General features: G+C 45.0%; 1 protein-coding gene across 1 annotated transcript; it reads right to left on the bottom strand.

Annotated features, from left to right (window-relative positions):
- Positions 1-2,515: 2,515 nt before the first annotated feature.
- Positions 2,516-15,570, bottom strand: IDS (iduronate 2-sulfatase). Its single transcript, XM_031660916.1, has 5 exons — positions 15,016-15,570; positions 14,154-14,290; positions 13,171-13,487; positions 10,688-10,914; positions 2,516-6,969 (listed from the first exon to the last, which is right to left on the bottom strand). The coding sequence occupies exons 1-5, from the start codon at positions 15,116-15,118 to the stop codon at positions 6,497-6,499; spliced, it is 1,257 nt and encodes a 418-aa protein (XP_031516776.1). The 5' UTR covers positions 15,119-15,570; the 3' UTR covers positions 2,516-6,496.
- Between the last annotated feature and the right edge of the window lie 295 nt (positions 15,571-15,865).

Raw genomic sequence — 15,865 nt, 5'->3', positions numbered from 1 at the left:
CCAGCTAATTAAAAAAAAAAAAATTGTGTGTAAAGATGGGTGTCTTGTTATGTTGCCCTGGCTAGTCTTGAGCTTCTGGCCTCAAACAATCCTCCCTCATGTTTGTGCTTTTTAAACTTCACACCATGCCCAATAAACAAGCCAGTAAATGAATACATTGAAGTTACTTCACCTGCTGAGATTTACTCAATCCTTCCAACCTGCCCTTATCTATTTGGAAATGTATGTCTTCCAGTGTCCTCACCAATATAAGCAGCACTGCCTGCCAAATTTTTAGTCAAAACCAGTAGGATAGGTAGAAAAAGATAAACTAAGGCTCATCAAGACACTAAGCCAAGACCAGTAAACCGGCAAATTTCCAGTTGGGAACCCCAAGAACCCATTAATTTACTTCCTCTACCTTGTTGCTATTGCATATATGGTTTCCCTAAGCCTACCTAATTGGTCAGCCCACTTCCTCTCTCTTTCTGGTGAGTCTCTGTACTATAACTGCAGGGCAAGCTGAGAGGCATACCACTGCCCAGAAAAGTGTGTCTACAGTCAAGTGCAACTCACTGTCTACCTTCAATAATTCAACTTCTTAACAAAACCCATGCCACAGCTGCCTTGGCCTCACATGGGGAGGAACAGGTTGGATACTTTAAGGGGGCAAACCTGTACCACGGTCTCAAGATCTGTTAAATGGCCTAAGGCAGCACCAAGCAGTCCCAAAACAGCAGCAAGAATTGCACACATGATAATGGCAAATTTAATGTGATTTATTCATATAACAACTCATGCTGCACTTAACATAAATACCAAGATATGTTTTTCAATAGTGTAGAAGATGTGAATCCATAAAATCTGTGAGTTAATGAGTACTGAATAAAAATCACCTGTGAAAGGTTCTTTCGGAAACACACCCAAAACTACAATAAATTAGGGCAAGGGTTTTGTAAATGGCAGCTTCAGTCCTACTCCAAACCTTCTTACCCACATAAATCATAGTCCCTGACTTTTATAGAGGAAAAGCCAAAAGCAGTTAACCCCTGGACTTTGCTCCTCGTCCACGTCCCAATTCTTGTTTCCTAGCATGTGCTGAATACACTACTAGACCTCAAGCTTTTGTTCCTCATTGGCAGTGGGAGCCCTCTTGCCTGGGCCGTCACATTACTCGGAGCCAGGTACCTGAGGGTTGGCTCCCAGCCACCTCACCTGAAGCCAACTTGTCACATTTGTTCTCTCCCACCCAAACTCTTTCCCCATCTGGGGATAAGGACTATCACCTGGAATCCAGAATCAAACAAGGGCATCCTTTGGTGATTAGCACCATAGATGACAGTGATCTCAAGCAGGGCATGGACTAATAGCCAGGAAACTCTGATCCCAAAGAAAATCCTTGAGTGTGGGCTCCCCACAACAGATTGTGTTTTATCAGACATTCAGAGGAAAGGGGCATCTGCCCCATCAGGTGAGTTAGTGGACAGGGACACCAACAGGAGCTTTCAGTAACATGTGGAAAGGCAAGACCCAAGCGCAGTGAGGGCTCTTGGCCATTATGGCCAAACGATGGGTGATGTGAAGGCACCAATTAATGACAGTCCTCTCTGCTTGAAGTTCTCATGTGCAGAAGAGAGAAACTGTCCTGGAGTACAAGGGGACCACTGAGTGCAGTGGGGCTGATGGCAGGTTCCACCACAACGGACTATCCCTAAGGCCCCAAGGGACAACCCGGGTTCTACTTTAATCCCAGATCCCAGGCCAGAACTCAAGAGATTCCTCTGAAGAGCTATAATCTCCAGGATGAACTTGGGAAAGGAAAAGGGGCTGAGCCTCTCTTTGGGAGTTTATACCCAAAGCCCTTCACACAGTGAGGTATGGACAGCTTGGGAACCTGACAGGTGGTGAAAGATTGGGCAGAGAGGGAAGAGTCAGTTTCCCTCTGTAGCCAGGGTTAGGCTGCTCCAGAGTTACCTTGGTTACCTCCCAGCACAAAGCCCAACATTTTAAGTGATTAAAGATTAATGTAGGTTGGGTGTATACCCAAAACAATAAAGAGCAGGGACTCGAACAGATACTTGTACATCCTTGTTGACAGCAACATTATTGCAATAGCCAAAAGGCAGAAATGACCCAAGTGGCCATTGGTGGATGAATGGATAAGCAGAAAGTGGTACATACATTTCAGTACAAAAAATAGTAATAATGAAGCAGGGCTGATTACAGCTGCTAACCAACAACTGTCAATGACATAAAAAACCAAGCAAACATTTTATTAGATCAAAAAAACAAGATATAGATTATACGTGGTAGACTGCAGCTATGTAAAGCTAAATATGTCCACATCTGCATATATGTCTTTAGGCAGGTAAAAGAGTGAAGGGAAATATACAAATGTCAGCAGTGGCTATGTCTCAAATGGTGGGCTTCTTTTCATCTCCAGTCTTCACATATTCCAGATTTTATGTAATGAGCATATATTACTCTGATAATGGGGTGGAGAGACACAGTAAGCATAAAACCAAACCACAAACAATGCAAAGGAAAATGAGTATTTATTCAATCTCCAGATTGGGGAGGGGTCTATGTGTTTAACAGGAAAAGACACAGAAAAAAACTATCACACAGGAAAAGATAAATATGTTTGATTACTTTAAAAGGTGAAACCCATAACCAAAATTTAAAGGCAAATTAACACAAGTGGAAATACAAATGCCCAACTATCGCACAAAGAGAACCACGATCAAGGTCACTAACAAGCAAAGAATTTTAAGCTTTTTGTTTGTTTGTTTGTTTTGAGACGGAGTCTCGCTCTGTCACCCAGGCTGGAGTGTAGTGGCGCGATCTTGGCTCACTACAAGCTCTGCCTCCCGGGTTCATTTCATTCTCCTGCCTCAGCCTCCCGAGTAGCTGGGACTACAGGTGCCCGCTACCACACCCGGCTAATTTTTGTATTTTTAGTAGAGACGGGATGTCACCATCTTGGCCAGGCTGGTCTTGAACTCCTGACCTCGTGATCCACCCGCCTCGGCCTCCCAAAGTGCTGGGATTACAGGCGTGAGCCACCGCGCCCGGCCAGAATTCAAAGTTAAAACAGGTTACCACTGTCACCTGTTACCATCAGGCTGCTTATTTTTATGTTTTTTATTTGTATGCATGTTTACTTTATGTTCCAGTTTACTACCCCCTAAGGCAGCAGGAGAGCAGGAAGAGAAGCAAAAGAGAGATGTTTTTGACAACTTGGCACTGACAGACTATCCTAAGGGAATAATCTGAAATACATAAAAACATTTTATTCACAAAATTGGTCATCACAGCATTATTTACAATACTGAAAATCTGGAAATAACCTAAATTTCTAACAATTGAAAGAAGGTTAAGTAAATTATAAGACTATGCAACAAAATATATTACCAGCAATACAAAGTATCTTTGTGAAAATCTGTAATAACCACACATAATACTTAGTAAAAAAAAAGAACATAAATTGCATGATAAAGAACACAATATGACCACAACAATGCAAAAAATTCACACCCCCAAAAAAGACAAGATATTATCTGGCAATTTTGCAGTAAAATACTCATGTATTTGTGCTGCATTTCTAATTTTTCCATAACTGACACATCAATTTTATAATTAGGAAAAAAATATCTTTTTAAAGTAAAGCAAACACAAGATTCTTTAGCAATGTTCATTCCATCCCACAATAGAGTCTAGAGAGTCACAAAAACCTCAGCCTCCTTCAGGAGAGGGGGGGAGCTTGGTAGTGAAAAATGGTCATGAATGAATGGGTGAAGAGAGGGAGGGGACAACCTAGTAGGAGGGAGGTAGGGATAGGCAAGGGAAAGGTGGGGACCAGTAGTCATACTGGTCAGCCAAGGAAAGGGGCATTGTGGAGTCAGGGAAGACTCTGACTGCTCAACAGAGGTCTGTCTAGACCCAGTAGTAGGCACTGACGGTGTTATCAAAGGACAGGATCAAAGAGAGATTTTAGGAAGACACATGGATTATTTTAGGGACAGGGGAGGAAGGAGGAGGGGTGGGTAAACTACTTGGAAAGAAAGGGAGAAGGACTGAGAAGATGGCAATGGGAGTGGGGAAGAAGGGGCTGATTGCATTCGTGACCTCACTACCAAACATACTTTGCTCATCTCCAGATAAGTCTTTGTGGGGTAATGCAGGGCAAAGAAACAGCTCATAAGAGGAACCTGCCAACATCCAACAAATTCAGTTCAAATCCACAGAAAATCTAGGAGTCTCCAAAGAAAATCACAGTCTCGCTGTGTCGCCGAGGCTGGAGTACAGTGGCACGATCTTCGTTCACTGCAACCTCCGTCTCCCAGTTCAAGCGACTCTCGTGCCTTGGCTTCCTGAGAAGCTGGGATTACAGGCATGTGCCACCACACCTGGCTAACTTTTGTATTTTTAGTAGAGACGGGGTTTCACCATGTTGGCCAGGCTGGTCTTGAACTCCTGGCCTCAAGTGATCCACCTGTCTCGGCCTCCCAAAGTGCTGGGATTACAGGCGTGAGCCACCATGCCCGGCCTCTAACGCACTGGGTTTTAACAAGCCCCTCAGGTAGTTGTGATGTTCCCTCGTGTTTGTGAGCCACTGAATGAGAGTCATTCAAAATGTCTAGAATCACTAGTTCTGCTGTCAGCTAAACCATATGAAAGAACCCCTGCTCAAGTGAAATAAGAGATTTCTACAAATAAAGTGACTGAAGGACCACTAATAAGTCATGTCCAGCTTAGTGGGGTTGGGGAAAGGTTATATGAAGCAACAAAGATATGGTTTCTCTAAGCCAAGTCAAGGTAAAGAACTGTGGAGTAGGCGATAAAGCCAAATGCACTGAACTATGTCATAAGGAATTTACAGGCTGTATTGTAAAAGTCACAGTGAACGTGATGACAGCAACAATGAGGATGAAGAACAGTGAAGAAAAAGCTGAGGGAAACCATTGACCAAAGAAAGCCGAGGCTCAAGAGAGAGACGAGCTTCAGGATCAGGAGATGAACAGGGCTCTTCAGTCACAGAGAAATCGTTGTTGCCAGAACAGTCAGTAACTTAACTGCTTAAAAGATCATCATGCTACCATATATACCTCTATTGTAGGCTAATTAATTTTAAAAATCTGTCTAAAATTTACTGATTTTAATATAATATCTTGTCATTTTTGGTAACAATACACTGCAGTAACTTAATGTACTTTGCTGTATTTTGTTTCACAAACATTTACCTTGAAACACTGGAGACTTTGTAAAGAGACAATTACTAAAAATTACTCCTTCACTACAGGACATTAGATATTTAATATTTACTTAGAAAGCTGCTGACACTTCTGATGACTACTGATAACTGATAAGATTCAACATGTTATAAATATGAGTTGTAAATATTCCATCCCTTTTGAGATTATATACACTAAGCTTTTTACTGCCACTGGCCTTTCTGGATACTTTCATGTTTAAAGAATACAGAACCACATTCTGAGAGATTGACAATGACCTAATATTACACTAATGAAGTCTTCACAGTCCTCAAAATAATTTAGAATTTAATGTTTCAATAAGCAATTAAAATGGAATATTTTGTGCCTCCTGAATAAACACATGTCTGCAACCAACCGTCCCTACAGAAGGATACTAATATATTTTGAGTGATTCAATCCATCCATGGATATAATTACATCTTTAAATGTTTTCCAGTGTGAATAACAGTCTTCTAATAGATGGCCATTGAGTTCAAGGGTCATATTATTTGTTAACAAATTATTATTTGGGCCAGAAAGTATCTGAAAAAAGTTTAACCAAATTTCCTACACACCTCATATCTCTAGTTTGTTGAGCATTATTTATTATTTGATGTAAAAAGTCTACATTAATTACTTCATACATATTTTATCGTGAGATTTTGAAATCCCATGGTCTTAGAAACAAAAATAAAAGATAGATTTTAAGACACCGGCTTCTGGTATTTTTTTTAACTTTAGATTTGAAAAAGAAACATGGATTACATGTTAACATAATATTTTGAATATATAGGGCTACATAAGATACATTATTAAATTATAAACAAAATAATCAGGAATTTAGTGTGGTGCCTAGTTTGATATATGGTTACTTTTTAAAATGCACTAAATTCCACAAATAATGAAAGTATTCTTTGTGTATAATATTATGTTTGGTTATTATGTATGGTCTTCGTATCCGAAGGTATGACATAATTTGTGTTTGTTTGCTTTGTATTTATTCAGTAAATAAGCTGTAACTGTTTTAAAAAGAGGGAAATTTTTTTAAAACTGGTCCAATTACCAATTATAAATTAATAAAGACTAAACGAAAAGGGTTGGCTCTTACATATTCTCAGGCCAAATTGTTGATGCATGTTTGGATTAACTAGCCCTCAGGCTGCTTCCAATATTATGGGTAATCACAAAACAACCAGCTCTAACTCCTCCTCTCACCAGCTGGAAGGGAGCACATTACATTTGCCATCCACGGTTGGCAAAACTCAAGGCATCAACAACTGGAAAAGATCTCCACCTTGGGAATCATTATACATATTATGATCCTGCAATGGGTCAGAATCCACAAAATACAGTTCCCCTGCATGGATGTCAGAAAAGTTAGCCAGAAATTCATCAGGATTGAAGCCAACCCACACAGTATACCTATAGTCTATGGTGCGTATGGAATAGCCCATGATCTTTATATCTTTTAAACTCGGCTTGTCAGAATTCCACTGAGGGAAATCTGCAGGCCGGGGATACTGGCTATAGGCAATCAGTTCACGGGGATTACCAGGGAGGTATGGATCCTCTTCCAAGTCACGGAATCGAAAATGCTTCAGAAGGTTCTTGCCTTCTCTGCACAGCTCAACGTGAAATGAAGGAACGGGGCAGCGAGGTGGAACCTGCAGTCCTGCAAGTCCAGCCAGCGTGGGAAAAAGAGACACAAGTTCCACAAGGTCCATGGATTGCCTGCCTGAGACAGGAAGCAACAGAGCAGAATGGGTTACATTATAAAAGCCTGCCATGGCCAGGCAGGATCAGTAAAGGAACCTGTCTGGGCTCCATGTTTTCTTTTTTTAATTTACAACATTTATCTTTAACAACAGACGTTTAGAAACACCACCTCAGCACCTCACCCTGCATTAATTACTCATCCAATCAAATAGCAGGATGCAAAATTAAGAGTCCCACCAGCCTGTTGGCACTTTTTAAACCAACCTGAATTTTGGAACCACCAATGTAATAACTGACTCAGACAAGGATCATCAATTAAGGCTAAAACCACTAGGTAAAAAAAGTCTGTTGAGGAACAGGATATTCTGAGTCCCACAGGATCACCCCACACATTACCCCCTTCTGGATGTCTGCATTAGAGTTATATTTTCATTTTATTACTGTCATATATACACACCATAACATTTACCATCGTAACAACTTTTTAGTGTACAGTTCAGTGGAATTAAGTACATTTACACTGTTGGGCCATCATTACCACCATCCATCTCCAGAACTCCTCTTAATTTACACAACTGAAACTCTGTCCCCATTAAATAACAACTCCCCTTTCTCCATCTTCACCCAGCAAGTGGAAACCACCATTCTACTTTCTATGTCTATGAACTGGACTACTCTAGATACCTCATAGGAGTGGGATCATACAGTATTTGTCCTTTTGTGACTGGCTTATTTCACTTAGCATAATGTCCTCAAGGTTCATCCATGATGTAGCATGTGTCAGTTTCCTTCCTTTTTGAGGCTGAATAATATTCCATTGTATGGACAGACCACATTTTGTCTATTCTTCTGTCAATAGACATCTGAGTTGCTTCCACTTTCTGGTTACTGTGAATAGTGCTGCTATGAACATTAATGTACAACCTTTGATTGAATACCTGTTTTCAGCTCTGTGGATATATACCTAGGAGTGGAACTTCTGGGCCATAGAGTAATTCTATGTTTAACTCTGAGGATCCACCAAATTATTTTCCACAGTGGCTGTACCATTTTACATTCTTACCAGCAATGCACAAGTGTTCCAATTTCTCCATATAATCACTAACAGTCTTAACACTTGTTTCGTTTGTTTGTTTGTTTGTTTAGACGGAGTCTAGCTCTGTCTCCAGGATGGAGTTCAGTGGCGCAATCTCGGCTCACTGCAACCTCTGCCTCCTAGGTTCAAGCGATTCTCCTGCCTCAGCCTCCCAAGTACCTGGAATTACAGGCATGTGCCACCACGCCCAGCTAATTTTTGTATTTTTAGTAGAGATCGGGTTTCACCTTGTTGGCCAGGATGGTCTTGATCTCCTGACCTCGTGATCCACCCACCTTGGCCTCCCAAAGTGCTGGGATTACAGGCGTAAGTCACCACACCCGGCCTTTCACAGCTTTTTGTTGTTGTTGTTTTTTATTAATAGCCATCCTAGTGGGTATGAAGTAGTATTTCATTGTGGTTCACCCATATTTAAAGTCTAAATATTGTACTTTATATTGATTCCTGTTAAAATTGATCTTGGATTTGCACTATCATGCTGGCCCTTCTGGATCTTTAAGATAGTGCTTTATCATGCTTGATTTCATCTTCTAGACACTTAATTTGTAAGTAAAATAAAAAGAAAACAAGTAAAGAAAGTTGAAAAGGGTACCTTTACAATGGCAAGATCTGGCTGATGCCTAGCTCTTTAACTGAGTGATCAAACTTACAATACTAGCAACATTGGCCATGAAGTGCACCCCCCTACCCCCAAATGTGACACAATGGGAGAATACAACAGCCCATGTAGCACACGTGTCAAGAATGTTACCCTGAATGTAGTCATGTGGAAACAATCAGACAAATCCAGGCTGTGGGACACTGTATAGGACAACTGGCCTGGATACTTATAAAAAGATGAGGTCAGGGAGATAATGGGGCCAGAACATGTAAGGCCACTGTGACGACTTTTACTCAGATCAAGAAGGGTACATAAGAGCCTCCTGTGCCGGGCTGTGACATGACTTGACTTGGGTTTTAGTGAGATCACTGTGGCTGCTCTGAGGAGGAAAACCTCCAAGGGATCCAGGGCACAAGCAAGGAGATCATTTAGCAAGCTGTTGCAGTACTTCAGCACAAGATAGCAGCAGTCTGGGGGTCCAAGGCAGTGGCAGGGGAAGTGGTGGGAAGTGGTACACAGAGTCTGAATGGAGTGTGACAGGCTTGCTCATAGACTGAGTATTGCATATGGAGTAAGAGAAAAACCGGGGTTGAGATTATTCCATGATTTTTTGGCATGAGTGACTATTTTCATTTCTTGAGGACAAGAAGAGTGCTGAAGGAAAAGCTGAAGATGAAAGATGTGAAGTCCAGCTTTGGATATGTTAGGCTGGCTAAGTGGTAAAGACTGTTGGAAACAAAAGCCTGAAGTTCAGGGAAAAGACACAACTAGAGATAAAATTTGGAAATAAACTGAAAGGCAGTGCAGTTACATCCATTTCTAAATTGCTGAACACTTCCCAACGAAAGTTTCAGAAAAGATTCTCAACCAATCAGAAGATCTTTCCCAGCAAACAAAGGGCTAAAATCATGCCTTGAAACTGTTTAACCTTTCTATCAATGACATGAAAGAAGACAGGGCATGCAGTGCACAAAAATCAAATGTGTAAAAAATAAAATTGGGTAGTATAAAGCAAACTCGGAAAATCCAGAAAGGCCAGAATGATGGTCCAGAACCAGACAAATTTAAACAGGAATCAACATACAGTACAAGATTTAGATATTAAGGATGGATTAAATGCATAAGTCCAGAAAGGGGGCAATCTGGTTTAGCATAGTTCATAGAAGAGGTGCTCCAAAAACAGCGAACATCATACGCCATTTCAGAGACAGTATACAACCTGTCTCTGAAATGCACTGGGCAGATTGAGTCAGGATAGAACTCACAAGAACCCACACAGGTTGCCCACACATCCAGGAGGGGTATATGGTCCAACTGGTATTCTGGAAGTGCTTTCTCAAACTGAAACATTTTGGAAGACAGAGACCAGAACAACCACAGGTCTAAACACTACCTTGTGACGAATGGTTGAAGGACTGGGAATTTCAGCCTAGAGAAGAGAAGGTATTGGTGGAGGGATAGGGTGGGAGGCATCACTGCTGTTTTCAAAGTTTTTAAGGACTGGTACATGGAAGTCAAAGTAAACTTGCTCTTCACTGCTGGGGAGGGCAGAGTAGAATCACCTGGTAGATTTTACAGATCTAGTGGTTCACTAGATTGATGAGCTGTCAAAATGGAAAATGTACCCCCTACAAAGGAGGCTGAGTCCCTACCAAAAGGGTGCATTGAGGGAAAGGATTCTACTCATCTGTTACGGGGGCAGCCCCTTCCTCTAAGCTCTGGAGCAGGCTCTTGTAGAATGTACCACAGCCCTCCTCATCTTGGGGATGCACCTGTTCCTTTGTCCATCATCACCCCACAAGGCTCCTTGTGGACAGGGACCATACTTGTCAGTTCAGGTTCTGTCACTCTTTCCCTGCCCAGAGTATGGGAGATGCTCAGGAAGCATGTGCTGACCACAAAATGTTGAGAAGAAATTCCAACACAAGGCAGGAAGCAGGGTCTGTGTAACCTCCAAAGCCTATGATTCAATAAAGTGGTTCACATATAAACTAAAGGTGATCTTATTGTCAAGCAATATCATTTCAGCATATTTTATACCTGGTTCCATCAACTCTGAGGCGGAATCAAAAGGGTCAAGGTAAGGGAAAAGCTTCTCGCCTGCCTCCGGAAGTGAAGCCGTCCTTCCAGGAACATAGAACATCAGGGGAACATGGGTAGCAACATCAAAATTGCTGTATTTGGCCCATTCTCCATGTTCACCTAGAGCCCACCCTAGTTCATAAAAAGCACAGAATGACAGAAAATGAATAATCATCATACCACAGCTTGTTTAGTTTAGACACCATTTCATTTCCTGTTGTAAAAACCAGAGAAAGTAGAAACTCATCACCTAGAAGAAAAATTTTCACTTGGAATTACCACAGAAAGGGTGATTTCAACAGAATGCTGCTGTACTCAAAATCAGTTATCTGTCCTCATGAGGAAACCTTTAAAAAAGAAAAAATAATGAAATTTCCAAACTCAAATATCTTAACGAACTACTAGCAACATATACCTAACGTAGGGCTCTGTGGTGGTTCCCACATATGCATTCCTCCCCTGCTAAGACACGCTCCTCCTTGACAGAGTGGGAACCCTGAAAGCTGTAGTGTCACCACTGCCCTGTCCTGTACCTACCTATCTTTTGACTCATTTCCTCCAGGCTCAGGTTTTCAGTTTTGGGTGTGTGCCACCTAAAACTGAGCTGTGGAACTGCAGCACAATCATCAAATTCAAAAAAGGCAAGGACATCTTGCTCAGATTTTAAGATACACCATAGATGGAGTAAACTAAAACCTTTGATTCCAGATCCTTAACCCCGATTAAAAACAACACAACCCTTCATGCCTATTTAAAACGTCCCTTGCAAAAGATGGTTTGAATATTCCAAGTTGGAAATACCCAGTCTTTTTAAGTTACAGCACCCTTTTTGATACAAAAAATGGGCATGACAGAAATTGTATAGTGAGTAGTGTTATAAAAATAACCAAACACACCAAAAGCTGCCACGGGTAAATTTGAGAAAGTGCTGAAATACACCACACAGCGTGAGACCTTGCTCGCTCTGTCTAACAGATGACGCTGGGGCTGCAAATGGTGTCCCAGCCTTCCAGCGTCTGTGGTCTCCAGAACAGGGCTGAAACCTGTTCTGCGCTGACACTGCTCTCCTAAGAAGACCCCAAGTTGAGAGGAGCCTCTTACCCACTCATCTATAATCAAAGCAGACTTGATGCCCATCAGAGTTGCCCAGTGATTCTGGTGAGCCCTTCCTCCCTCTGGCTGTGAGTACTGGGGAGCATGGTGGGGACTTTCAGATAGCTCGGTGGAGCGCAGAAAGAGAGGGAGTTCCCCCTGACTCCTGCCCCAGTCGGTCAGCCCCGTGGGCCGAGGGGTAGCCCCACTGCTCAACCTCTCCACTCTCTTGGGGAGGACGAGGCAGCCTTGACCCACGAGGGCTGATGAATGGGTCGGTTATCGGCAGGCTCCTAGGCCACCAGCTTGGAGATCACGTTGTCCCTTTTAGATTCAGTGTGGTGGGAATCTAAAAGGTTGAGGATGGAGAAGCCTGCAGGATGGCAAAGTGAGGGACCCCGGCAGTGGGACCTCAGGAATCCACCCCTGAAACTCTGACTGGGGTGCCCGTGGAGGCCCTGACGGTACAGCAGTCAGGCGCTCTGTGGCATTCTGAATACTGGCACGCAGCCTTCGGCCTCTGCCAGCTTTTGTGAGCTGCCCTGCACCAGGCAGAGGTGGCCCCCAGGCCTGGCACAGGGTCTGACACATGGCACATGCTATAGAAATAACTGTGGACTGCCTGACTGCAAGATCACATTGAACATCTGGAACATCTAGCCTCAGCCTGTGCTGCTGCAGCCAGGAGCAAATACGGGGAAGTCTGGCTAAGGAGAATGCATGCCTGTGTGGGCCCCAAGGATCCATCCTGAGATCAGGAGGAACAAAAACCCAATGACCTTGACAGGCCCCTCAGGCAGCCTGTTAAATCCCACGTTCCCATGCCCAGAGGTTTTTGGCTCCTGCCCCAGAGGCCCAAGATGAGGACCTGGCAGCACAGGGAGGCTAAGGGAATGATGAGCTCAAGGAGAGGTGGCCAGACCACCTGAGACACCTGTTGAAGTGCACTTTCCCATGTCCAGAACTGCGAGTTCCTGAGACAAGGTGCAGAAACCAGATTACACTTATCTTTCTGACCTAATTCACAGAATGGGCAGCAGCCCCCGCCTAACCACTGCCCCCTCACTGAGCAACAAGTCAGCAACAGCAATGCTGGCCACATGGGAGGCCCTCAGGTGTCCTCAACCCACCCCTAGGTTTACTGACAGGTACCCTGCAGGGAGGAGGGTGGGGCCCCGAGCTGGACTTCACCCAACATTGCCACCTCCTCAACCCGTGTCCTGCCTACCACCCAAGGAGCTGAAGGACCCAACGGCACACCCTCAGTGGTTTCTGAAAGGTAGCAAAGCTCTTTCTACCCTTTTCCACTTTGGGTGAGAACATGTAGCTGGGTTGACAAGTTGGTTTTTTAGAAAGGAAGCACTGAATAGCGAGGCACTCGCCCAGCCAGAAGAGCGATCTGCAAAGACAGCCCCATCCCCAGGACGGGATTGCTGGATTCAGATACCACAAACCAAGAGAACCCAGACTCTGAACATGGAGCAGTACCAGGGTGAAAGACTTTTCCCACCGACATGGTCACATAGCCATTCTCCTTGAAGTACTGGGGGATGGTGGAGAAGTTTCCAGCGTGCACCCTCCAGTAGGAGTTGAAGTCGTACAGGCGGGTGGTGTCAGGTCTCCTGCCAGTGAGGAAAGAAACGCGGCTCGGGGCGCACACTGCTTGCTGTTAGGGAGCAGAAGCAGAGGTAAATGTCCTCACAGCAAAACATGTCTGCTATCTCTTAGGTAACCAAGCAACTGCCCTCCTGACGCCCCTAGCAAACAGCTTGGTAGCTGAGTCATGCAGAGCTCAAACCAGACACTGGGATTTGGGCATCACCTAGGCAACAGACAGCTTCCCGGAGAGAGAAAGGGAAGCAATCAGCCCCTGAAATCAGCAGATGCTTATCTCCTCCTACGCAATGGCCTCCCCAGGCACGCAGAGCTGCCAGTGTTGCTGGGGGCAGAGCCATGAGGGGGTTCAGGGAACAGAGCCACCCTGACTAGCTCTTACCTGAGACCCAGTCTGCAGACCTGTGGGTGCCCTTCTGCAGTACCCCTTCCTTCTGAGCAGCAGGCAAGCCCCCGTTCTGGGAGAAAGCTGCCCAGGGCTGCCGTGAGCACATTAGGTCCAGGGCAGACCTTCCACCCAAGGAGAAGGCCACCCTTGAAGATCAAGCTTTCCCATGAGTAGAAAGCCAGATTTTCTCCACTACCATTTTCTAGACTGCTTCCCTCTAACAAGATGTCCCGCACAATCTGCGCCATCTGACAATAGCTGAAGCTCACCGACCCCAACCCTCAGTGCCCGAGGAGGCACACACCCACAGCTAGAGGTTCCCAGACATACCTGCGCAAAGGCATTCTGGAAGAGGAGACTGTGGGATGCCAATTGGTCAATATTTGGGGACCTCACCAGCTTATCCCCATAACAGCCCAGGGAGGGGCGCAGGTCATCCACGATGATGAGAAGAATGTTCAGAGCATCTACACAGGAGGGAGGGGCTTTGGTGAGGTAACCTGCACTGACACTGAACCCTCCCTCATGGTAGGTGCTAGGTTACTAAGAGGCCCAAGGCTGGACCCTGCACCTCAGCAGCCCAGGCAGGGAGGGGGCTGTGCCTCGGCAAGGGTGGGAGTGGGGCTCGAGGAGGAAGCCTGAGTCCTGGGTGGCAGGGTTAGGCTTTGGTAATGGCCTCAAACCTGGGTGAGGAAGCGAGATAGTGAGTGAAAGACGGTGGAAAGGAAAGATGAATTTAGGAAAAAAAGAGAATGATGTATGGAGGAAAGGACAGATGGTTAGATGGTTGGATGGAGGAAGATAAGGAGGAAAAGATGCATAGTTGAAGGGAAGAAAGGATAGAGAGAAGGAAGGAAGGAGAGAGACAGAAATATGAATAGATAGAAGGTAAAAGGGATGGATGGACTAATGGAGGGAGGAAAGGAAGGGTGAAGATGGATGGAGATGGGAAAGATGGGGGAAAAGAGGAAGAGAAGCAGAGGGATAGGAGGAGGATGGATGAATAGAAGGAAGGAGGGAAAGGAGGGATGAAGGGAGGGTAGGAAGGAGTAAAAAATGGAGGAAGGGAACGAATGATGGATGGATGAAAGAAGCAATGGTAGGAGAGAGGGTGAATAAAAACAATGGATATAAACAAAGGAGGAAGAAGAGGAGAGAGGAGGGGAGACGGCAGGGAGGGCGTGGGCGGCACCTGTGGTCGAGTTGGCCTGCATCTCGCATCCGAGAGCGACGCAGACGGAGCTCAGGACCAGACCCAGCCAGAGAAAGCCTCGGCCGGACCCGGGCGTCGGCATTTCTGCTTCGACGCTGCCGCTCCGGAGCGGCGGTGACAGGCTGCAGCAGGTGGCGCAGTTAGCAGCAGCCGCCGCAGCCACAGAGGCCTCCTCGTCGGGAACCCATGAAGACTGCGCAACACAGCCGCCGCCCGGGCCCGGAGGCCCGGGCGCTGGCCACGGCGCGAGTGCGTCTGTGCGACTCTTCCCTGCGTCCCTCCCCTTGGGGGCGGGTTCTAGAGGTGCGCGTCATCCTGCGGCAGTAGGCGTGGCCGAGAAACAGGCGCAGAGCCGGGGCGGGCCAGCTGCTTTGCAAGCTTCGCAGACCCAGCGGCCCGCAGGCCCCTAGGTGTAGAACTGCTAGGGGTATTGCGATTCAACCACTGCCCTTAACAACTAGCAGTTACCCGTCTATTTTGCCTTTGCTTGTGCTATGCCTTTCACCTGGAAGCCCTGCCCCTCCTTGTTATCTTTATAAAAGACACACTTCTTGTAATCCAGCCTCAATGCCATTCTCCTTCCATGAGGACTTTTGAGAAAGTCCCTTCCTCCATCTAAAAGGACTCCCTTTCCTATTCATTTCTTCAACTAATTCTTAAGTATCGCAAATATGTATACCAGGCGCTGTTGTTGGTACTGGGGCTCTATGTCCCTGCCTTGGTGGAGCTTAAAACTATAGACAGACAGACAGACAGAGATAGATTAGATAGATAGATAGATAGATAGATAGATAGATAGATAGATAGATAGATAGAGTCAGTCAGTTGG

Source organism: Papio anubis, chromosome X (assembly GCF_008728515.1).
Source record: "Papio anubis isolate 15944 chromosome X, Panubis1.0, whole genome shotgun sequence".
Taxonomy (NCBI): domain Eukaryota; kingdom Metazoa; phylum Chordata; class Mammalia; order Primates; family Cercopithecidae; genus Papio; species Papio anubis.
This window is presented reverse-complemented; position numbering and strand designations above follow the sequence as displayed.